Source organism: Megascapheus bottae, chromosome 22, assembly GCF_031878675.1.
Source record: "Megascapheus bottae isolate mThoBot1 chromosome 22, mThoBot2.hap1, whole genome shotgun sequence".
Taxonomy (NCBI): Eukaryota; Metazoa; Chordata; class Mammalia; order Rodentia; family Geomyidae; genus Megascapheus; species Megascapheus bottae.
Window position 1 is genome coordinate 12,674,018 of NC_143530.1, and position 24,286 is coordinate 12,698,303.

At 56.5% G+C, this 24,286-nt stretch overlaps 1 protein-coding gene across 4 annotated transcripts in view; it reads left to right on the forward strand.

Moving 5' to 3' along the window:
• The first annotated feature begins 362 nt into the window (after nt 1-362).
• Grm4 (glutamate metabotropic receptor 4) overlaps nt 363-24,286 on the forward strand; it is a 100,792-nt gene continuing 76,868 nt past the window's right edge. For 2 of the 4 annotated variants that reach the window (XR_016539301.1, XM_090355865.1), the window contains exons 1-2: nt 366-743; nt 9,436-10,327. Coding sequence is in view for 3 of the 4 variants with exons in the window: in XM_090355865.1 (XP_090211991.1) it covers nt 9,812-10,327 (516 nt within the window). In the remaining variant the exon portion in view is untranslated. Of the gene's footprint in view, nt 744-2,701; nt 3,200-9,435; nt 10,328-24,286 lie in introns of those variants that run through there. The other 2 variants (XM_090355868.1, XM_090355866.1) reach the window with 2 other exon arrangements.

Genomic DNA, 24,286 nt, shown 5'->3' on the forward strand with positions numbered 1-24,286 from the left:
CAGCGGGCCTGGAGATGGGGGGCCCGTGACGGAGGCGGGTGCGGGGAGGCGGGGTGCGCGTCCCGGGGCCTCGCAGCGGCGCCTCTCCGCAGGCCGGCGGGGGCGCGGCGCTCGCCCGCCCCACTCCTCCACTCTCGGGCGCAAACTTGCGGGGCCGGGCGGGAGCCTCGGGCGCTGCGGGCCGGGCCGCCGCGCTCCCGCCCCCCGCGCCCTCCCCGCCCTCCCCGCGGCGGCCGCGCTCTCCAGCCTCCCGCTCCCTCGCCCGCTCTCCGGCGTGCTCGCTCGCTCGCTCGCTCTCATTTTCTCGCTGCCGCTACCGCTGCCGCTGTCGTTGCTGCCGCGGCGCCGCCAGGCGTCCGCACCTCGGCTGGCTGCGCTCGCGGCTCTGCTCCCGCTCCGCTCCCCGCCGAGCCCGGAGCCCCGGCCGGACGCGGCTCCTCGGGGCGCCTCGTCCGCGCTCTCGGCTCGGACCCCGGGCTCCGCGGTAGCCGGAGCCGAGCTCGCCGCCGCCGCTCCCGGCTCGCTTGCTGGTCCGACATCGCCCGAGCAGCCGCCCAACGAACACCGCGCGGCGGCCCGGCGCCGGGCTCGGTCCGCAGCGTCAGCGCCGCCCGCCGCGGCCCGGGCTCGGGGCACCCCGGGAACCCAGCGTCCAGCCGCCGCCCCCCGCCGCCCCTCCGGCGCGCCCCGGCCGGCGGGAGCGCAGCCGACCCCGGCCGCGACTCAACCCTCGCCGGCGCGCGGTGAGTGGTGGCCCGCAGGGGACCGGCAGGGGGGACTGTGCCCGGCCCCGGGGGAGCGCGGGCGGCGGCGGGGACCCCAGGGCCGGGCGGGCGGCCTCCAGGGGCGCCCGGCTGGGGGGGGGAAGGGCCCGCAGACGGGGCTGGGGGGCACGGGACCTGGCTAGGGGTCCCCCCGGGGTCCCCCGGGTCCTCGGGAGAGACGGGGAAAGTAGTGTCGCGTGGGTGTGCGGGGACGGCTCGGGCCGTGGGGAGGTGGGGGCGGCGGTGTCAGCGCCCCTCTGCGGAGAGGCGGGCGGGCGCGGGCCGTCGCCGCACCTCCACCCCGAGGTCTCCGGGCAGCCCGGCCGCCGCCGCCCCGGGCGCCTCGGCTCCTCTCCGGGCACCGCATTCGGTGCCCACTCGGGCACCGCCTTCGCCACCGGCCGGAGTGGGACGACCGCCGGCCCGCAGCTGCCACGGACTTGGGGCGGCGCTGCAGACCCGGGGTCCCCGGACTTGAGTCTCCGTGCGGACGCTCGGGGCCCTCCCTATGCGGTCGCGTGTCCGCAAGTGCGGTGTGCGCGGGGCGCGCGTGCGGGGCAGGAGCCCCTGGCCGGGGTCGCCGCCCAGCGCCCCGCGGGCGGGCGGGGGCCGCGAGGTGGGGTGGGGCGGTGGGGAGTCCGGAGGCGGCCGGCGGGACGAGCGCCCTCTGCCCCGAGACACCCCTTCCGGAGGGGCCGCCGCGTTCCTTTCCTCCTCGCCTGCCTGCTGGGGCTGGGAGAAATCTGGCTTGGGGGGACACCGGCCGAGTCCAGCCTGCGGGTTGGGGCGCCTGGAGCCACCCGTTTTGCCAGCTTGCTAGGCACCTGGCGGTGGCGGGGGAGGGAGGGAGGCTGTGGGCGCCCCTCGTCCATTCTGGAGTCCCAGCACCCCAGTCCTACGGCGGCCTCGCAGCCCCGCCTGCGCTCGGCAAGTGGGGAAGCTCCGCAGGCCGCCCGGTTCTGCTGGGCCTCAGGCTCAGGTGTCGGGTGGAGCTGGGGACCCTGGAGGGCAGAGAGCACCTGCAGAGGGGGGCCTGAAGGAGGCTCAGCCCTTCGGGGCCGGTGGGGCGGTGGAGCGGGTCCAGAGCCTTCTTTCCTGCCCTCCCTTCAGAGGACTACTTCTTGGAGGCTCCCCCTTCTCCCTGGCCATGGACGAGAGTCCTGTCCTGGGGGGAACTGAGCCTCCACTCGGCCGTGGGGAGGCCATGCCTGCCCATTTGAGAAGTAGGTGGTCACTGTCATTATCTCCCCGACTTTTGTCCTTTTAGATGTAAGCTTTCCCCACCTGCCCACAGCTGCACTTCACCTCTTAAGGACAAACTCACCCCCCAAAAGTTATACGCTCCCCGGAAGCCAGCAATGCCTTTACCCAGAGGAATGTTCTGTGGATGGATTTTCAGCCACTTGAGGTGGGGGGGCACAGCCTGTCACATGGAGCGGGTCTCGAGCAGACTGAGAGGAGGTAGGAGTGAGTAGGAACTTGAGCTGTTTTCTAGCCCTCAGAGGCCTGGTGCAGGCTCCTCCTCCCTCCTCCCGTCGCCTTCTCTCATTCCTCATCCCTACTCCGACCGGCTTCTGGGTGGCTTCAGCTTCATTCTGTAGAGGCTGTGATGTCTCTGGCAGTGGCAGGGCTGGCAGGCCCGTGGGAGAGAAGGGTGCAGGCTAGAAAAGAAGATCTGAGGCCAGGCTGGCGCAGGAAGGGCTCTGCAGCTCCACCCCCTTCCGGAGGGGCCCACAAAAGTGGGGAACAAGACCCAGTGGACTCCTGAGCCTTGTAATTATAGCGGACAAACCATCCTCTTTCCTAGACAAGTATGGAGCCTGCAGCCCCTAATTACCACTCATCCCAAGACATCTGGCCACCCTGCCTGCTGTCAGCCTGGAACCCAGCTCCAGCGGGCGGGCTCTGCTGGCAGCCTGGGCAGCGGTGGGTGGAAGGTTATCTCCCCTTGCAGAGTGGCAGCTGTGTCCCTGCCCGGAGGAGATGTGGGGGAGTTGGCATCTTGGTCCTTGCCCTACTCCTGGGCCTGGTAAGAGTGCTGCCAGCTGAACAGGCCCATGAGGGGGTGGGTAGAGGCCCAAAGATTTGCCCTGAGGGGTAGCAGGCCTGGCAGGGGTTGGCAGCTTTCTGCGGCTCCCAGCATACTCCTGGGAGGAGTGAAGAGGCTTGTTCCTATCACCTCTGTCCTTGTTATCTGGGACCACTGGCACTGACCTGAGAGGCTGCATGCAGCGTTCCCTCCCTGGCTTCCTTGCTCTGTTCTGAGTCTCTGTGTGCTCTTGGTCTCCCTCAGCCTCTCTGCTTCTTTCTCCCCAGGCTGATGGTTCCTCATTCCCACCCAGCTTCATCGTTCCTGCCTTAGTCCCTGCCTGGGCCTGGGCCCGTCCCGGTCCACCAGTCTCCTAGCCCCATGGACAGAGGCTCTTCCTGTCTAGGTTTGTCTTCCGGGAGAAACAAGCTTCATCGGGTACTAAACATTGCCCTTAAATTCTAACTGATGACTCCTACTGAACTGCTTTATTATGAACCTCACTGTTGACTGGTCTCATGGCACCGGGAGGCCTAAATATATGTGTACTCACATGTATGAAATAAGTTAGGGAGGTGGTGTGTAGTGACATTACCAGGACCCAGCTCAATGAAGGTAGATATGATCTGTGATAGCCCATGACAGCCCGTGTGTGTTGGGCAGAGTGATGTAGTCTAGTTAAGTGACTGGTCATCCCAGAGCAGGCCAGGTCACCTGGCAGCGAGGTCAGACCGCGGTGACCGTGGGTCTAGAAGAGCTCAGTCACTGCCCCTGTTGGCTGGCCACTGCACTGGACTTAGGAGTTCAGGGTTCTACCAGGTACACCACCCCTGGCACCCCTTTCCCCCCCAGCCCATCATCTCCCACTCCCTAGCCACTGGGCCTGCTTCCTGCCAGGCAGGACTTCTAGTAAAATTATTGTCCTTGCCACAGGACCTTTTGGAGGTTTAAATATAAGAATGAAGATGGGGACTCAGCCTGGATTCCAGCTTCTCACTGGCCATGTCTCAGATGGCCTTGCTGCCCCTTCTTGGTTCGTGGCCTTCCGGTGGCCGAGGGACTAAGTCTCACCAAGCAGGGCAGGGGATGGATGTGGGTGGGAGCAGGGCAGGGAGAGGAGGGGAGGAAGCAGCGGGGGTGATGTGACCACACAATAGTGCCAGTTGCAGATCAGTCACTGGCCTGCTGGGGTCTGTGCTGCAATGTCAGGGATAGTAGTGGCCCTAGTGTGGGGGTGGGAGGGAGAGGTCTGGGGACTCCTAGGGGACAGGGGGCCTGCTGGCTGGAGAAGACCTGGGTGATGAGGACCTGGTGACTGAGAAGGAGGCATGTCAGCGCTGGCTGCTTTCTGAGCTAGGCTGGGGACCAAGGGTTGATGACACCTGCTTGCCTTGTATCTGGTGTTGGAGCACACTGGTGAGACTTCTACCTTATGTGGGCTGTGGGCTGTGCAGGTGGCTGTCCTTCTGTTTCTCTGGTCACAAATCCCTGCTGATTTCTGTGCTGTGGGCCCTCCAGGAGCCTTTCAAGGAACCCCTCATTTCTATCTACACTCTAGCCCATGAGGTCTGGCTTGATCTTGGCTGGATGCTTTCTCTGGTTTTATCTTATTAGTTCCTCTTTCTTCTCACTAACCCTCAGCCACGTTAGTGTCTGTATAAAGCCTTTCCCACCACAGGGCCTTTGCACTTGCTCTCCCATCTGGATAGCCACAGGGTTCCTCCTCTTCCTGCTCTCAATCTGAACACCACCGCCTCAGATAAGGCTTCCCTGCTGATTCTCTTCTGAGACAACCCCACCACCAAGCCCTCTCTCTTTACTTGCCCCGACTTTCTGGACATTCCCTCTTAATAATGTATTGACCGACATTGTGTCCATCCCCACTGGAAAGGAAGCTCCACAGGTGTGTGTGCGTGCCTTTGCACAGCGGGGCAGGCACACAGTGGGCACTCGGTGCCCATTTGAGTGCCACAGGCTGGCTGAGTAGCTATGGCAGGAGGACTGCATTCACTGGCCAGGCACAGGGCTGGGGGATTTGGTACAAGGCCGGAGACCTCTCCGTGGAAGCAAATGCCCCTGCAGATGTGCCACGGGCTCTGCCTCTGAGGCATGAGTGGTTCAGGGCTTTCCTGTCCTCAGTGCTTGCTGGCGTTAAGCAAAGGAGTGACTTCTTGCATCCGTCCTTCCTCTCTCCTGCCTTCTGTCCTTCCATATGTGCTCGCACAGGGCTCTCTGCCCAGGCCCCAGTTTTGGCTCTGCATCTCAGATCTCAGGTTGGGAGCCGACCCAGCCCAGGGAGCAAAGGAAACAGAGGCATCTTCCTTCTTGGTCTTTGAACTTGGCCCGAACCCATGCCCCAGATCCCAGTGTTACAGCCATTCCTCCGCACAGAGACTCCTGTGATTACAGGACCTCACCCCCTTCCCTACACCTGCCAGGTGCCAGGCGGGATGGCCAGCGCACAGAACTGAGGTGAACCTGAGTCTTATGTCCATCTGGGGAGGCTGTGCACTGGGATTGCAAGAACCAAGCCAGCCACGCTGGGGAGGCTCAAACTGTGGACTTTGTCACGGGGGCAGCTGCTGGTGGACCGGATGTGGGGTGGGGTGGGATCGGGGCCCTTTGGGTGCTTTCACCCTGGGCCTAGGCCCTGTCCATCCCTGTCCAGCAGCCACACCACCACTTAGCAGTGCAGGTCCCTGTGGCCTCGACACCACAGGTGAAGGGAGGAGAGGCCCTTGGCTCTCCCAGTCTTGCACTTGGGGAGAGGCATCTGAACAGCCTTGGGGACTCTGCACAGATTTCACATGTCCATTTATAGTTCACAGCTTCTTGGGCATTTGGGCAAGGCCAAAGTACGGAGAGATGCGAGAGGCCATTAGGCGGGCTTGAGGGCTGAGGGTGGGCTCCAGGCTCCGGGCTTGAACCCGGGGTCTCTTCCTTCTGAGTGATCTCCCATCCCTCGCCAGCTGCTCCTGCCACACTGTGGACCCCCAGAAGGCCAAGTTTAGCCCTGCTTCCGCCTGACCCAGAGCCAAGCACAAGATGGGCTCTTCCCTCCCCGTCTTTGCCCTTTACTGTGGTGTTTGGGTTTTGTTCTGTTTCGCTGGTTTTGCAAGAATGAGAAGCAGCTCAGTGAAAAATAATTGGGGTTTTAGTGAATCATGGTAGTTGTCTAGGGCTCTGGTTGTTGTTTTGTGGTTTGTGGTTCTCCCTGGCTTGGCCGTGGCTGGGTGGGGAAGGACTTAGGTCAAAGAGCGTGAAGCGCCTCCTTGTTAAGACAGCAGTGCCATGGGGGTGGGGGGTGGGGCGTCCCCTGAGCTCCTTGGGTGGCAGCGGCCCCTCCCTTCCGCTGTCTCGTCTCCTCCTGTGAGTGTTCTGTTCTCCTTGGGGCCAGAGATTAGCCAGGACCAGAGAAAAGGAGGGAATGGGGAGAGGTGGGCAGACAGAGAAGAGAAAGGAGAGACCCACTGGGGTGGCAGTCAGGTACCTGGGTCTGCAGCCATCCTGGTGGTCACTTCTGGGAGAGGGCTCCCCCCAGCTGCTCCAGGTCTGAACTTCCAAGCTATTTTGGATTTGCTGGGGAAAGGACTTCAGAGAAGAACCCCCTCCAGGGGGCCCCCAGCCCCTCCTCCTGCAGGTGGAGGCAGGCGCCTGGCAGCCCCCAGCTCTGCTGTCGGCTGCCTTCACTGGGGTATTTTTACTCTGCCTTGTTCCTGTTACACGATCAAAGGAGAGAGGGAAGGCTGAAAGAGGCCGCGCGTTTGCCCAGCTCTTTGGAGGAGCTCGGAAAAGGCAGGCCTGGCAGGCCTGAGAGGACCTGCTGTGGTCAGAGGCTGGGCCCATCCAGAGGAAGGCCTTGCAGGGACCTGATCAGCTGGCGCAGGGCCCAGGCTGCAGGGCACAACATGTTAATCTAGGGGGCGCCCCCCGCCCCCCGCCTTTCCCTCCTCCCAGACTTCCTTCACTGCAGGCCCCTGCCCTTTCTTGGGTGTGTGAGTGTACTTGTGGGTGTGAACATGTGTGTGCATGGGTGAATGTGCATGAGACTGGGGTGAGTGCATGTGTGTCTGTGAGTATGAATGTGCACGTGTCCATGCATGCATGTGTGTGCACATGTGAGTGTAAGCATGCATCAACTATGTTTATGTGCATGAAGTATATGCTCACACATGCACACACGTGTACATATGAGCATGTGCACACACACAAATCAAACACGCAGTAATATGTATGTGTGAACGTAAGGTGTGTATGTACGATGTGCATGAAGTATGCACACAGGTGTGAGTGCATGTGCATACCACATGCATAAGCATGTGTGTGGGCTGGGCAGGTGTTTATGTACATAGGTGCATGTGTGAGCATGCGTGTGAGAGTGTGTGTGGGGGCAGTGTATGAGTGTGTGTCCCTGTGTGTGCACACTGCTCAACCTAGATGTGCTTGGCCTCCAGGAGAAGCCCTGTTGCCCCCAGGAAGGATCTAGATGGTGCTGTCAGGCTTGGTTCAGGAGCTGCTGTGGCCCACATTCATGAAGTCAATGTCCCTCCATGTGACATTTCTGGGGACAAATGTTACTCTCTAGGTTAGGATTGGCAGGCCCTGGAAACCTGTGCCCGCCAGTGTCCCCATGTTCTGAAGTGTGAGTGCTCAGTTTCCTCAGCTGTGAGAGGGGGTGAAATAGCCTCTCATGGGGCTCAGGGGGGCTGTGGGTTCCACCAGGGCCTATGAGTACAGCAGGATGGGCCTGGCACGCAGTGGTGTGCTGTCATTTGGACAGCCTGGAGTTCTGGCTGTCCCCACCACAAAGGGTCAGGCGGCGTCTCTGAGCCTGACCTGCACACAGGCTAACATGTTACATCAAACCCTTCCCAGAGCACCAGGTCCGGGATGGTGGCAGCACACAGAGTTCTCCGGACCTCCCCAGGTTCCCTCAGTGTGGCTCATACCGGCTTCCATGCCTTGATTTGCTGTGTGACTTTGGAGAGTTATGCAGTGCTTCTGAGCTCTTGGTCCGCCTTCGGAATGGGGCTAAGAGGATTTGGTAGCCATATTGTTGCCTGTGAGGAGCTAATGGGGAAGGAGCGTTTTGCTTTGTGGCACAGTGCTTTATGCTTGCTAAGCAGGTGCTTCATCACTTGAGCCATGTTCCCAGCCCTTTTGCTTGGGGCTTGAACTCTGGGCCTGGGTGCTGCCCCTGAGCTCTCCAGCACTAGCACTCTACCACTTGAGCCACAGGGCCACTTCTGGTTTTTTGGTGGTTAATTGAAGATAAGAGTCTTAAGGACTTTTGTGCTCAGGTTGGCTTTGAACCTCGATCCTCAGATTTCAGCCTCCTGAGTAGCTACCAGCACCTGGTTTTTTAGTTTGTTTTTGAGATGGGATTTGGTACATTTTGCCCAGGCTGGCCTGTCTCCCAAGCAGGTGGGATTATAGGCCTGAGCCCCCCTGGGGGGAAACACTTGGATGAGGGGTTCAGAAGTGAAGAGTCCCTGAGGGCAAGAAAACCAAAAACTAAAACCGGACTCTCGGGTATGCTCTCTGTCTTTCCCCTTGGTCCAGAACAAGAACAGTTAGGGCTCAGTGGAGAAAGGCAGGTGAAGAAAGATGGGTCCAAGACCCGGATTAATTTCTATGGCAGCTCCATATCTTTGGCAAAAGTTTCCAGTCCAACCCAAGTCTTTTTCCACCTTCCTGGGAAACTGTGGCACAGAATTAATGAATGGCTTGCTGGTCTCCATTGGACAAACCCACAGGGAAAGGCCCTGGGTCGTCTTCCCAGGCAAGCCCTTCTCCCTGTCGCTTCCTAAGTGCAGAGGAGGGAGGCTCTGAGCTGGGAGGTTGGGGTGAGGGAAAGAACCCCAGGGGAAATTAGCCCAAATTAGCAGTGAGAATAAGGGAGAGCTGGTGTTCCCTCCTCTACCCTTGCAGATAAATATTTAATCACAACAACAATAATAATGACGATGCCCGTGATAATGTGCAGGAGCAGGCTGTAACCCGAGCCCTAACTCAGAGGAAGGCAGAGCAGTGGAGAAGTGGAGAGAGGAGGAAACCAGAAGGGGGGGCAGTGGAGCACATAGAAGGGGCCTGGACACAGGGCTTGCCCCCTGCCTGGGACCTTTAGGCAAATGGGATGGTCATGTAGGAAAGGAGATTGCTATTGGGCCTTTCTGATGTAGGACAGTTCAGAACCTCAACTGCCCTGCCTCTCTCTGGCCTTCCTGTGGCTCTGGCCTGTACCCCAGCCTTGCAGGATGCTTTTGTCCAGAGGCCTGGTTTGTGTTCCTTGGGGCCTCAGTTTCCTCTTCATCATGAGGTTGGGCCAGCCAGACTGGTTTCTTGCTCTGTCAGCCTTCCCCAGCTATTCCCACAGCTCCTGGGGTGCTCTGAGGCCCCCGCCTCTGAGGGCAGTGGGCACAGGCCCTGAGAAATCTTCAAACGTGACCTAGTTTCTGCTTCCAGCTCTCCCATTTCAACCAGAGTTGAGCTGCAGCCCGGAGGAAACCAAGTCGAGGAGATTTATGGAGTCTTTGGCGATAACCTCCCTCTCCCAGGCTTCTGATGAGAGATCAGAATAGCTAATGTCTTCTCTGGGCTTGTGTTTGATAGTCTCTCTCTCTCTCCCCCTCTCTCTCTCAGGTCGGTAGGAGGAGAGGAGCTGTTTTCTGCTTGATGCCAAGATACGCCAGGCTAGGAGCACCCTTCCCTTCCCACGGGCACCAGCCGAGAGTAAGCCTGCAGGACAAGGGCCAAGCATCAAGGCTTTCCTGCAGCCCCGGCTACTCCCTGCTGCCTGTGGGCCTGGGCTGTGTGGGCACCTGGGTGCTGTCCTAGTGCTGAGGAGGAGGAGCAGGAGGAGGGGGGAGAGAGCTCAGGCATGGCCTGCTCTCCTGGCCATGTTTGGCCGCCCTGCTCTTGAAGCCGTCCTGCCCATGTGCACCCAGGCTGCGGGGCCGGTGGCCTGCCGGAGCTAGGAGAAAGGCCCCCCGTTCATGGCCCTCTAGGGACTTCCGAGATGCCTGGAAAGACAGGCTGGGGCTGGCGGTGGGCCCAGCTGCCCCTCTGCCTGCTCTTCAGCCTTTCTGGCCCCTGGGTGCCCACCCTTGCAAAACCTAAAGGCCACCCCCACATGAACTCCATCCGCATAGACGGGGACATCACGCTGGGGGGCCTGTTCCCTGTGCACGGCCGGGGCGCAGAGGGCAAGGCCTGCGGAGAACTGAAGAAGGAGAAGGGCATCCACCGGCTGGAGGCCATGCTGTTTGCTCTGGACCGCATCAACAACGACCCGGACCTGCTGCCCAACATCACGCTGGGCGCCCGCATTCTGGACACCTGCTCGAGGGACACCCACGCCCTGGAGCAGTCACTGACCTTTGTGCAGGCGCTCATCGAGAAGGACGGCACGGAGGTCCGCTGTGGCAGCGGCAGCCCGCCCATCATCACCAAGCCCGAGCGTGTGGTGGGCGTCATTGGTGCTTCAGGGAGCTCCGTCTCCATCATGGTGGCCAACATCCTCCGCCTCTTCAAGGTCAGTGTCCAGTTGGCCTTGCAGGGGCCTCCTCCAGCAACCTAGCTCTCCCCAGCCCCGGGTGCCTGGCGGGCCACCAGTCCCTGCCTTCTCTTCCCATCCTACCACCAGGGGAGTGCATTTCCCTTGGGAGCAGTGTCAGAGAGTTGAGGCTCCAGGGCCTCATCCTGCAAGCTTGGCCTTGTGTGTGCATATGGCCGATGAGGAGCTGGGAGCGGCCCCCCAGAACCCAGCACTGGGTGCTGACCGCGGTGTTGAAGTGTCACCTGGTCCCTGCCCCCCCCCTCAATGAGCACCACACCTTTCTCTGGGAGCAGCCACAGGGCAGGTGAGGGAGGCAAAAAGACGCCTAGACCACAGACAGGTGGATCGTTGGGACAGACGGATAACAAAGGAGGAACAGAAATAGGAATGCCAGAGATTGCAGAGAGAAAATGCAAGACTTGTTTTGACATTGTTTTCAAATGATTGCAATTCCCAAGAAAGTGATGTTTTTCTTTTGATGAGTGGAGGAAGCGCTCCACCCTGTGACTGTGGTTGGAGAACTTGTTCTGTGAGTTCAATTTTTTTTGGATGGGGTGTGGCTGGCTGGGCCTGGTGGGATGAGATGCTGGTGAGGTTGGGAACAGAGGCCGGGACCTGGGGCCTCTGGGTCTGGAACCCAGATGCTGGTTCCTCTTCCTCTCTGCCCTTCCTCCTCACACACCTTGTCTCCCTTTCCTCCCAAAGCCCCGCCCTGCCCCCTCCCTGAGCCCCTCCTCCTCTCTTCCGGGGGCAAGAGCTGCTGATTTGCAATTCAATTGGAGCCAAGTGCTTCGCTAAGCTGCTAAAACAACTGAAAGCTACTGGGTAGAGAGAGAAAAAACATTACAAGCATTTTACCAATAATTATGTGCCCGCTTTTCTCTCCCTGAGCCTGCCTTGTTTGCTGTGTGTGTCTGTGGGAGAGCGTGAGAGGGAGATAATGGGAGAGGAAGGGGAAGGGTCAGGGAGGCTGGGGGGCCCTTCACTCACCATGGGGTCACTTTTAACCTATCTCAGCCTCCTGTAGGCAGGAGGCTCCACGCTGTGCAAGGCTGGGAAGCCTAGGCAGGATCTTGCTCCTGAGCTCTTTCAGGAATCCCCTTTGCCAGGATCGTAGGATGCATCCTGGAGGCCAAGGTGGGGGTGGGGTGAGTGGAGAAGAAAGTCCAGTGGCCTCTGCCAGCATGGGCGTCACGGCCCTTTCCTGGACGGCTGGCTGTACTTGATGATCTGGGTAGAAATGTGATTTTAGTTGCAAATGGATGTCTATGAAGAAAGCCAAATATGTGCATGTTGTAAGAGGATCCAAAGGCCTGAAGGAAACTGCCCATTTGGGAGACAAGGTGAAGAGTCCTTGGGGGCCTGAGTTGCCATGTTCATGCTTCAGGCTCCCAGAGGGTCCTTTGGGAATGGGTGGCTGGTGGGTTGGGTCTGGCACTGAGGATTGGAAGTGAACAGCTGGGGAGGACAGGGTGACCACGTGGGCCAGGATGTCTGTGCTGGCTGAGTCATCACTTCGGCTGCCTGGCCAGGTCTGGGAGAGAGGCGGCCTGGCGGCGGAGGGACCGGCCCCGGGCTCCCTGTCTGCCTCTGGGAAGGTTACACGGTAGATTGGCTGCTGTGGTCCCCTCACGTGAGCTCTGCATTGAAACATCCGGGAGTCAGAGTGCTTTAGAAGGACTGGGTAATGCAGCCTGGCCAGATAGGGGTGATATCAGTAGAGAGCCCTCCTTTCAAAGGAGGGAAGTTGCCTGATTTACCAGGACAGGCTCAAAGGGGCTGACAGGTGCCACCTGTCTGGGGTGTGTGTGTGTGTGTGTGTCCGTCTGGGCACATACATAGTGGTCCTTCTGGGTATTAGCTGCTCAGAGTCACAGTCTATTTTTATTTATTTATTTTTTTTTTGTGGGTTGTGGGACTTGAGCTGCGGACCTGGGTACTATCTCTGAGTTCTCCAACTCGGGGCTAGCACTCTACCACTTATAGCTACAGGGCCACTTTTAGTTTTCTGGTGTTAATTGGAGATGAGTCTCATGGACTTCAGTGCTTGGTCTGGCTTTGAACCTCGATCCTCAGATCTCAGCCTTCTGAGTAGCTAGGATTATAGGCGTAAGGCAGCAGTGCCCAACTGCAGACAATCCTTAGCTGTGACTTCTATGCCTTTTCTCTGGGGATGGGGAAGGTGAGGGGGGCGGGGTCAGAATTACCTACCAGGGCTCAGAGGGGCATCCTACTGTCTGTCTCCCTGGACAGAAATAAGCATGCCGACTGGGCATGGTGGCATGTGCCTTGTATTTCCAGTTAGCGGAGAGGCAGAGATCAGGAGGTTCAAGGGTAGCCACAGGGTGGTGGTGGGGGCGGTAGGTAGAAGCTCAGTTGGTTGTGGTCTGTGTTCCCTGGTTCCCTTTTAGTGGTGTTAATGGTCTTGGCTGGTGACAAGAGGCCTCCTCAATAATTAAACTAGTAGAAATGAGAGATGAGAGGCTGGGTGAGAAACTTAAAAGCCATTTACAAAGGCAAAAAGATTGTACTTCAGGGAGGGAGGTCAGGGGCTGGAGCCTGGGTAGGAGAGGCTGAGGGAGGGCACCTGAGGCCAACAGGTGTTTGTTTCTCAAGGAGACACTGTCCTCAGTGCTGTCCCCTGGGAGCTGGACTCTTGAGGACTGCCTACTCTGAGGAGCAGGGAACTGGAAGTTCACTTCCTGCCTGGATAAGTGCTAATGAGGTGCGGACAGGACCCAGAACGAGCAGAATGAGACTGCGAGGGGCCAACTCCATGCTTAGACATGTGGAGGTTGGCCTCTGACTTCAGCGCAGGGCTGGAGTCATGTCCCTGTCCACACCGGTACCTGCCACTCGGCTGCTCTTCATGGTGACCACAGCTGTGACAAGGCATACCCCTGACTTCCTGCCCCCACCACCTTCCTTCATCTTAAGTGTGGCCTATTCTCCCAGGTCCAAGAACAGAGACAGGTGTGCTGACTTACAGTGCCACGCTGTGTGAACACCCCAGATTCTGGAGTCAGACCCCAGATTCTGGAGTCAGACGGGGTCTGAGCTTAATTCCCTATCCACCAGACTCCAGACTCACCTCACCTCCATATCAGTCATCAACATCCTAGTGTAAACGAGCCAGTGTAGTCTTCTTTAAGTTTTCTTTCTGAGAATATCCAGTGCTGGGTGGGGAGGAGTGGGGTGGGAGGAGGGGGCAGAACCAGCAGAGTTCAGACTCCTGAATTACAGTGCAGTTTCCTACATCTGGACTGGTAAGCGCTGTCAGGAATCCAGAGCCCTTATTTCCGCGTCCCACATTGGGGTCCACAAAGGGGAGGGTGTATCTAATGATGGTGAACTTGAAGACTGGCCAGATAGGCCAGGACCTGCCCATTCCAACCCAGCAGGCTAGGTGTGGGCTCTGTGAACAAGGCCAGCATGGTGCCTGGCACACAGTCAGCCTACAGGAAATGTATGGCACAGCCTGGGCTGGACCTCAGCGTGAGAGACTCCGCTCATGCAGAAGAGCATGGCAAGGGTGGGCAGTGACAGACGGTGACCTTTGAGGCGGATCCCAGCGAGTCCCTGCCATCTGCACTGGCTTCTTGCTTGCTCAGGGCACTGGCGGCGCAGCCAGCTTTGCTTTTAGATGGCAGCAGTGTTTGTGCTGTGTGGCCCGTGGGCACAGGAGGAGGAGACTTGGTGGTGCCCTGTCCTCACCCAGAGCACTGAGGAGGCTCTGTTGCTTTGGTGACTCCAGACTTCGGGTTGAGGACGTGGCTCTCGTGGCTGAAGAGTGCTTCATGTGTGGCTTAGCCTGGAGAAACTGTGCACAGCTGTCTTTATCTTTCCAGGAGCTCCCCACAAATGGTTCTCTCTACTGTCTTCTTAGTGTTCCCTGAAGATCCCACAGGACCTCTAGAGGCAGGGCCAGCCCTGAGGGCAGGAGTGGGACTGACCTCTTTGGTCATCGCCATTGCCCTCCCCGACTCCACTCCACACACAGAAAGATACCCACGCAGATTTCAGACCTTCAGGCAAGGAGGCAAGTCTGGAGAGTCAGCAGCGCCGGGATGGGGTGTGAGGAGTGTTGGGCTTGGTGTGTGGGCTGGAGGCCTTGAGTTGAGGGTCAGCCAGCACCCGCCCCTTCTACCTCTAATAAGCAGCGGGCAGGAAAAGGCAAATCTTGCTTTTTATTCAAATGGAGCTTTCTGCTTGCCAGGGGGCTGTGCTGGGGTGAATACCTGGGACTCGGCCAGGCTTGCCCCATGGTGCCAGCACTGCCACTGGCAGTGATGGCTGGAAGGGATATTGTCAGAAGGACAGGGACACCCTGTGGTTCACCCTTTTTGCCTTGGAGTGGCGAGGCCCTAACAGGTCCATGAGGCCATGGCCAGGGCTGCATCTGCCTCACTGCTGTCCCCCAGGCCTGGAGGAGGATGGCAGCCTTGGCTCTGAGGGCCCCCTCCCCCTTCCTAGCTTAGATTCTGAGATTCAGAAGTCTGGTGTGGCCCCCATACTAGCACAGTGGGAAGAGAGCACGCTTAGCCCCAAGGGATGGGTTTAGGACCAAAGGTTTAGGACTGAGCGTGTGTGTGTGTGTGTGTGTGTGTGTGTGTGTGTGTGTGTGTGTGTGTGTGTTTGTTCCAGTACTGGGGCTTGAACTCAGGGCCTGGGTACTGTCCCTTAGCTTTTTTTGCTCAAGGTTAGTGCTGTACCACTGGAGCCACACTGCTGCTTCTGACTTTTTGGTGGTTAATTGGAGAGAAGAGTCTCATGGACTTTCCTGCTTGGACTGGCTTTGAACCTCGAGCCTCAGATCTCAGCCTCCTGAGTAGTTAGGATTACAGGTGTGAGCCATGGGTGCCCAGCCCAACTGGGCTTTTGGTGCAGGTAAAAACCATCGCATAAAGTGTCTCTGTCCACTGAGAGCCTGCTTCCTTCCACAGACAAGCCTGTGCTCTTTTTTGTTTTGTGTGGATAAGGCCCCACCTGCTAGCGGACTCTACGGCTGAGGCCCCTACACAACCCCCTTGATATAGCTTGCAAATGATTCTACGTATGTGGCAATTATATTGAATACTGTGTAGGAAAACCCATACCTACCACCTGGCTGCATATTGATTTTTGCTCTAATAGCATCCATACTTGTTTTTATCTTAGAAAGAAAACCTCACAAATAGAATGTCCCTCTTTGTCCTCCAGGACAACTGCTTCTTGGTCCTGGATATGTTGGCTTAAATTTTTTTATACTCATGGACTTGAAAAAAATATCTAAGTATAAATAGCATTTGCTATGGTGTGCTAAAGCATGTTAAAACATGATAAAAATGAGACCTTATCCTATGCCTTCTGCTGGCCTTTTTCCCCCTCTTTCTTACACCTTACCCTGTGGTTTGCTCTGTTTCTTTTCCTGGCTGCATAGTGCTCCATGGCAGGACTCTGTCCCTGTGCATTTACGTATCCAGCCTCCTGAGTAGTCACTCGGGCGTCTCGGAGGACCTTGCTCACATCCTTGAGGCAGAGGGCATTGCAAGGTTGTGGGAACACACCTGCGGATCCTCCCCAGGGCTGAGACCTTATTGTTTCCTTTCTGTGCCGGCCAGGGGGCTACCTTGAGACCCCCTTCTGATGGGAATCTTCTTGGGTTCATTCAAGTACAGGCCTCTCAGTGTACCTGGGCCTGTGTTATGTCACCTGCTAAGTGACGCTCAGGGCATGGGGTCTTGGACTTGCGTTTGGAGTGGCTGTTCTTTGGTTCTCTGGAGTCCTTGCTGGCTCACTACTTACTAGCTGTGAGCCCCTGAGGGAAGTTCTGGGCTGTGTCCTCCTCTGTGAGCCGGGCAGGGTAGTTAACATCAGGGGCTGTGTGATTGCCAGGTAAGGGACTTCTCGGGGAGGAGAGGCCTGACGTCACAGGCTGTGGGTTGTGCTTGTGTGCAGGGGCGGCTGTTCTGTCTCTGAGAGGCTGCCGGGACTGTGGGTCACCAGGGCTGTGGCCGTGATGCTGCAGGAGCTGGGGACATGGCAGGTGTCCTCTTCTCTGCGGCAGAGGCTCTGCAGGCCTGGCCTTGAGGGCCGCTGGAAGGGGCTTTATAGAATGTCTAAGTGTGAGGAAATGTTAAGTGCCTTATAAGTACTTTGATTATTTTAAATAGCTTAAGTGGTTTTCCAAGATGGTCCTAAGTATCCTGAGGACACAGACATAAAATCAATTAGCAAACTACAACAAACCAAGGGGAGGGAAGTAGCCCCTCACCTGCCCCTGCCCGACCCCTGCCAGTGCCTGAGCGGTCTCCCTCCCCTCCCCCTGCTGCATGGGGCTCCCCGGGCCTCGGGCCTTGCCTCCCTCGGGCATCCCAGGCTGCTGAGGCCTTGAGTGAAGGGAGATGAGCCTGAGCAGGTCTCCTCTGAAGACTCCTCTCCCTGACTGGGCCTCTACTCAGCCGTCCTGGAGGCCTGGACAGCTGGCCCCACTCTGCAGTAGTCTCTAACTTACTGTACAGTTAACTGTTAGCTCATAGTCCATTCCCATGTTCTGTTTCGAGGTGGCAGCACCCAGGCTGGCACACACAGGCAGTGATCTCTGGCACCCACTCACCAGTGGTCTTTGCTCCAGCTAGGGTGTGAGGGACCTGGGCACACTGCCTGATGGTGATGGTGCAGGCCTGGTGGCCCCCTCTCTCGCAGCCCAGCATGCACCTTCCCTAGGCAACATTAGGCCCATTCAGTATAATTAGCTGCCCACCCCCTTAGCCTGGGACAGCCCCCCAGGGCTGAGCCATCACCATGCAGGCCAGCAAGGCTCCCCTACACCTCAGCAGTCCTATAGGTCCCCGGAGGTGATCAGGCCATGACCATAGAAGGTAGCAGGGCCCTCCCAATCCCTACAGGTTATATAGGTCACCCCAACAGTAGCCAGTGCTCCTTCCCATGTGCTCAACTATGTGGGAGGGGTGTGCCAGTCCCTTTCCCAGCATTAGACTTCTGCCTTTGTGCCCTGGACCTGGATGTCTGCGTGGATTTTTGGTAAAGTCTCCATATTATCTAACACTGCCTCTCCTCCTGTTCCACAGCCATGACACCCCGTGACCTCGGGGCGTTCCTCTGGGAGGGTGCCTCCTGTCTGCCCTCACGGAGCCTGCTGAGCGCCTTCGGCAGCTGTGCACTGGTCGGACATAGATATGGTCATCATAGCCTCCCTGTCAGGAAGGGTGAGGGGTTGGGGGTGCCCAGACATGGGGCTTCCAGCCCCGTGGCCGGCCAGGCAGAGGAAGGCGGGGCCATACCCACCTGGCCTCAGTGACCTGTGCTGCAGTCAGGCACGTGAATCTCCACAGAATGCACTGGAAAGGCCAGAAACAGTGTTTAACAGAATGTGTCACTGTGAGGAAAACTATGCCATTACTGGCTGGGAGCCAGCTGGACACGGCAGCAGGTGCCTGGTTCAGTGGTGGGTGGCTCCCTGCTCATGACGGGTCTGCCGAGTGGGTTTTAGGCCTGTTCATATAGTTGTATATAATTGGTTACTTTTTTTTTTTTTTGCCAGTCCTGGGCTTGAGCTCAGGGCCTGAGCACTGTCCTTGGACTTTCTCAAGGCTAGAGCTCTACCACTTGAGCCTCAGCACCATTTCCGGCTTTTTTTCTGTGTATGTGGTACCGAGGAATCGAACCCGGGTCTTTGTGCATACAAGGCAAGCACTTTAACCACTAGGCCAAACTCCCAGCTATAATTGGTTACTTTTATTTTGTATTGGTTACTTTTATTTTATATCTTCTAATTTGCTATGAAACAAGGAGTGCCCTCTTCTTTTGCTTTTTATTTTGCTATTGAATAAGGAGGGTCCTTTTCTTCCTCCTCCTCCTCCTCCTCCTCCTCCTCCTCCTGCTGCTGCTGCTGCTCCTCTTCCTCCTCTTCCTCCTCCTTCTCCTTCTCACTGGAGATTGAACTCAAGGCCTTGCACTTGCTAAGCAGGTGTTGTCAGCTGTGCCTCCAGTTCTCCTCATAGCTTGATGGTCTCCAGTGGGGTTCCTATGTGGATATTTGAAGGGCATCTTGGGGGTTCAGCCTTGCGTGTAGCTCACAGTGTTGTCCATGGCTGTGGAGGAAGGGGCTGGTGGAGAATGTGGAAATGGAAATCCTGAGAGGCGTGTGTGTGTGTGTGTGTGTGTGTGTGCGCGCGTGTGTGCGTGCTGGTCCAGGAGCTTAAATTCAGAGCCTGGGCACCATTCCTAAACTTTTGTGTTCAAGCCTGGTGCTCTACCACTTTGAGCCACCAGGCTATTTCTGGATTTTTGGTGGTTATTTGTAGATAAGAATCTTCCAGGCTTCCTGCCTGGGCTGGCGTAGAACCTCAGTCCTCGGATCTCAGCCTTCTAGGGTTACAGGTGGGGTCCGCTGGCCATCAGTCCTGGGAGTCTTTAGGACCTCTCAGGGTCACTTCTTGATCAGAATGGTCAGCACAGAGGTCCTGTGTCACAGATGAGAACTCTGAGCCCCTGAGCAGTTAAGAAGCCCAGCCTAGAGCTCTGCCCCGTGTGTGCCTGGAAGCTGTGGCTACTTTTCTTTTCTTTTTTTTTTTGGGGGGGGGTCGTGTAGGTGCTTTTGGTGAGGAGTTAGAAGGTGGCTGTGGAAGGCAGTGTGCGGGCTGGAATCAGATCACCCTTCTTGTCCTGAGCACGGGCAGTCAGGCCCTGGCAGCGGCGTGTGAGCATGACCTGATGTCTTCTGACTTCTTCCTGTTGTGGTTAAAAAGAGCCAGCATGTGGGTTCCAAGTTTGGAAGGAAACAAAAACATAAAGAAGCAAGTAGAAATGGCTCAATTATCCCCCTAGCCAGGGTTACGACCTTGATCCATTTGTGTATTTCCTCCAGGGCCTTCTGTGTAATTTACCCCATCGATGTGAAAACATCTATATGTTTCTGTAGCCCGTGGTTGTCTACCTGCTGCAGTGGTGAACACTTTATAATCTCCTTACACACACTATGGGGCTCTAACCATCATTGGGGACTGACATCTTTGAGGTACCATGTCCTACGGTGGGGGGTGGTTTGGATCTGGAGTCTCGGTCAGCTGCCTTTCTGGCCCCTTCTGTGCTCTTTGCGGGGACAAGATATGACAATGTGGCCTGTGGCCATGTGGGGGCGCAGTAGGTGGGTGGAGGGTGTGTGTGGAGGTGGAGCCGAGGAGTCAGAAGCAAATGTCTGGCAACGTGGGGGTCTAGGCCTCTGCTGAGCCCTGGGCATGGAGGCCAAGGATGTTGGTTTCACTGTAGCCCGCTCAGGACAAAAGTCCTTGGAGTCCCGGAAATGAAGCTCAGAGATTTAAATCAAGCCTCTTGGCAGAGAGTAGGGTGGGCCAGGGCCAGGCTGGCGGGGAGGGAGATAACCTCCTGAGTGCCGGTTGCTGTGGACAGGTGGTGTGTGTGGAGGGGCCTGGAAGGAGGGGGTGGGAGCCCCTGAGGGCTCCTGGGTTGGCATTACCTCAGGAGTCTTGTAGGGTCTGGCCCCTGGTGTCTGGTCATCTCTGGCCCTGCCGTGGGGGTGGATTCCCTGGGCTACTCACTAAGCTCTGTCTGTTGCTCCCTGTGCTTGATGGCCCTAAAGATTGCTCTGTGCCCTGCTCCCTCCAACATATTGGTATTTCTTACCCATAGTGAAATGCAGGTTTCATATGTACAACCTGTGAGCTTCCCCTCCCTCCCCTGCCCAAGGTCATGGGGCTTGAACTTGGGGTCTGGGTCCTGTTCTTGAGCTCTTTTACTCAATGCTAGCACTCTGCCACTTTGAGCCACAGTACCACTTCTCTTTTTTTGGTGGTTAATTGGAGATAGGGGTATCATAGTCTTTCTTATTGGGCCTATCTTTGAACCATGATACTCAGATCCCAGCCCCTGAGTAACTAGGATTATAGGCATGAGTCACTAGCCCCTGGCTCTGTGTGTGTGTGTGTGTGAGGTTCTGTCTGTCTGTGATTTGCTAGTTAACTAGGGCTTGAACTCAGGGCTTGGAGCAATTCCTTAACTTATTTGCTTAAGACTGGTGCTTTACAACTTGAGCCATTCCCCCGCTTCTGGCTTTTTGGTGGTTAATTGGAGATGAGTGTCTCACAAACTTTCTTTCTCAGATTGGCTTTGAACTGTGATCTGTACATCTGTACATCTCAGCCTTCTAAGTACTAGGGGTACAGGTGTAAGCCACTGACTTCTGGCTCAACTTGTGTGTTATGATGGATGCAGATATCTGAATGGCCATCCCCACAGTATCATCAGGGTCTAGAAAGTTTCCTAGAGTCTTCATGGACAAGGTTTCCTGCAGCCTGGCTCACAGTGTTGGACCTGAGCTTCACTGATGCCCACAGTGAGTGCTTTGTGTCTGCTTATTTTGCTCACAGTCTGTGAGCTCAGCCCTGAGGCTGGGTGTGTTGATGGCTTGCTCTTTTTTATGGTGTTGTATTATTCCATCATGTCATTTTATTTCAGTTACTATCCATTCTGTTACTGTTGGACATTTGCGCATGCCAAGTGTTATGGCTATTATGAAAGAAGCTGCCATGAACATTTGTGAATGTGTCTTTCTGTGGAGGTAAGTGCTCATTTTTGGTGAGTGCTACTGACTCCTTTGGTTATGTGAATGACCAGGCTTAGTTGTTTTTCCCAGAGCAGGACCTTTGTGCCACCTCTTTCTTTCTTTCTCTACTGTAGTTTGAATTCAGGACCTGTATTTGCTAGGCAGGTGCTCTCCCACCTAAGCCTTGCCTCCAGCCCATTTTTTGCTTTGCTTTGATTATTTTTTTTTCTGATAGGGTTTCCCACTTTTCACCCAGGACTGGCTTGGAACTATGGTCCTTCTATTAATGGCTTCCTACCCGGCTGCAGTGACAGACCTATGCCACCATGCCCAGTTTGTCCCCCTAGAGTCTTTTGTGCTAGCCTTGAATCGCAATCTTTCTGATTTGTGCTTCTTGAGTATCTGGGACTGCTTTGGGACTTCCCCTATGTCTTCAGGCCTGTCTGCAATGCCATGGCTTCCACCATCTCCACAGGTGCCACTGGGGATTTCTGGGGGGTCAGCTACACAGACAGGGCTGTCTGGGTTCTTCCCTGCCTCGTCCTTCAGTGCTGGGAATGTAGCAGGTGCTTAGTAAAAGGCAGGGCTGATTTGATGTGGTGTGTGCTGGGACTTCCATGGAAATTTTTTGGTGCAAGTGGCCAGCAAGGAGGTGAGTATAACTGGCTCCGTTGTGCAGGTGAGAAACTGAGCCTCCCTGGGGGGCCTGGGACCTCAGCACTGCCTGTCTCTGAAGCCTGTGCTCATCTCAAGATCCAGACGGCAGTGTTGTAGTTCTTTGCTCTTTTTCAGCTCGCCCACTGTGATTTCAGTCGGCCTCACATTCCCGTCCGGGGGCTGTTGGATTAAATCCCGTGGTGCCCCAGTTAGTTTGTGGTCCAGACCGTGCCTGAAGGATCCGCCAGCTTTTGTCATTTTGAGTTGGGGCCTGAGGAAGGGATTTCCAGGCTGGGGTGGGTGGGGAGACAGCAGAAACCCACTCATACACAGCTCTCTCCTGGTATGGCTGATGTTGGTATACATTTTTACCTTTTCAAAGCCCCTGTACACTGATTGAGACCCATCCTTTGGGAACTGAGGCTTGCCACTGTCATTTTGTATCTTCTGGGTGAAAACCAGTGTGTGTGTGTGTGTTTGGGTGTGTGTGTGTGTGGTGTGTGTGTGTGTTTCTGGATTCCTGCTTGACCCTAAAGATCAAGGTGAGGACTTTGAGCTCCTGCCTCTGGCCTAGGGCTGTAGTATACTAGATAGGTTGTTTCTGGCCTGTGGGTGGACGAGTGGAGTCAGGCTCACCACAGCCCATACAGGCTTGTTCGAAGCCCCTCTGGGACACTGGAGAGACTGTTTCAGGTCACTGATTGACTGAGATCCATGAGAAGTCTGGAAGGTCTGTGGTGTCTTGAGGCTGCCTCTAAGTTGAAGTTCACGATGGATGCCCAAGGCTGCTGTCCGGGGTCCTGACGGAAGTAGGTGTGGCATGGAAACAGCCTGCTCACAGAGCCCTTCTGGCTTGGTGCAGCCCGAGGTCCTTTCTTGTTCATGTTGTTGGGGGCTGGGCGTGTGGCCAGGCAGACGGTGCATGTGCCTTGATATTTTAATTGAAGCCTGGAGACATGGTTGCTCTCTACTGTGCTAACAATGTACAGAATAAATAATTCAGCTGTAGCTGCGCTGTGCCTGTGTCCTGGCCCATGGGGCCGGCCACCCATGTTCAGCCAGGGCCAGGGGCTGCCGTGAGGGGCCTGTGGCTGCGCCGAGGCAGCACATGGCTGGTTGAACAGGACCCTGGTCATCTCTCAACCCCTGAGTATTCGTCTTCTCCTAGGCAACCCCTGCAGAGGATAGCAGAATGTGGGACCAACCTTTGTAAGCAGCCATTAAGTGGCACTCAGAGGTCCATTTGTCCTCAGAGCAGCCTGAAATGCCAGCAAGCTGGAGGCAGGGACCCTCTTAATGGGCTCATGTCCAGTGCTGTGTTTGATGCAGCCAATGTTTATGGTGCTCTAGGCTTGTGCAAGAGATCCAGAGCAAGTGGAGGGGCGGGAGAGATTGTCCAAGTGAATAATTCTGAGTGTGCCTAGGTGAGGAGGTATGGCTTGCAGATGAATCCTCACCACCCCACATAGCATGAGGAGGGTTGGGTGGAGGTACATGGACAGGACTGGAGGCTCAGACGAGAGATAGACAGATAGCACAATTTTGTCCAGTATGCATGAAGGGTGGCTTCCAGGTGGAGGTGGCTGGTTTTCTGCACCAGAGACAGCCAGAGCGCTATCCTCAGTGGGGAGTTTGGGTGAGGACAGGACCTCTGGCATGGTTGGCAGGGCTGAGGCAGGGCTGCTGTGTGTGTGTTGTGGATATGTGGATCAGACTGGGTAGTGGATCTGTGGACTGCCCCCTGCAGAGTGGTTCCCTGGCTGGATTTGGAGTTTTCCTTTGGGTGTGGATGCAGGGGCAGTTGCAGGAGGGTACTGGGCTGAGATAATGACTAGGAGACTGATAGTTTGAGGGCCATGCTGACCCACCATGGCATAGCTCATTCATTCATTCAACAGTGAAGTGGCTGGTAAATGTTTTATGAAGTGGGTGTTGGGATAGGTTGTGAATACAGCAGGGAGCACAGAACTTGTTCTTGCCCTCATGGAGCTGCCTTTCCAGATGGGGTGGAGGACAGTGAACACAGCAGCAGGTCAAGTGGACGCAGGTGCTCTGGAGGGAAATTGCGGTGGGGCTAGGGTGACTAGTTGAAAACATACAAGGCTTCAAAAGTTCCAGGGAAGAAAGCTAGGGGGAGCTCCCAGAGCCGGGGCGGGCAGAATGCCGGATGCAGGCTGTTCCTCTTTTTACCAGAAATCTCAGCTTCTTCAGCACCTTCTGACTAGGAGGTGGGGTCTGGACACTGCTTTCAGCCAAGGTGCTAAGGGTTCCAGCGGTCTCATGGTGGGGGCAGACTGTCTATCCACCTTCCACACTTAGGCTCCTGGCTGCCCCCAAAAGAATCTGGAGGCCACTCACCCCATCAGTGTGACTCAACAACCGGGACCTCCCTCTCCCTGTCTTGGGGTAAGTGGGTGCAGTGCTGCCCCACTGTTGAAGTGAACTGGGGCTGTGCTAATTGAGGGCTCTTCCTGGGGACCTCTCAGCTGACGTCGGGAGTAGAGACACCATGCTGTCAGCCAGCAGTGATGGAGTTGTAGAGGAGCTGCCTCCCCGGGCGGGGGCAGGAGGGAAAGAAGGGCCTGTTTAATTTAATTCTGTGTTTTATCGCTTGTTGGATAAATAACCTTCATTAAGATGGAAGGTGTGGGGGGGAACGGACAGGGAGAAGTTTGATTAATTTCGAGCTGGTTTCTCATTTGTTAATTTTCTCC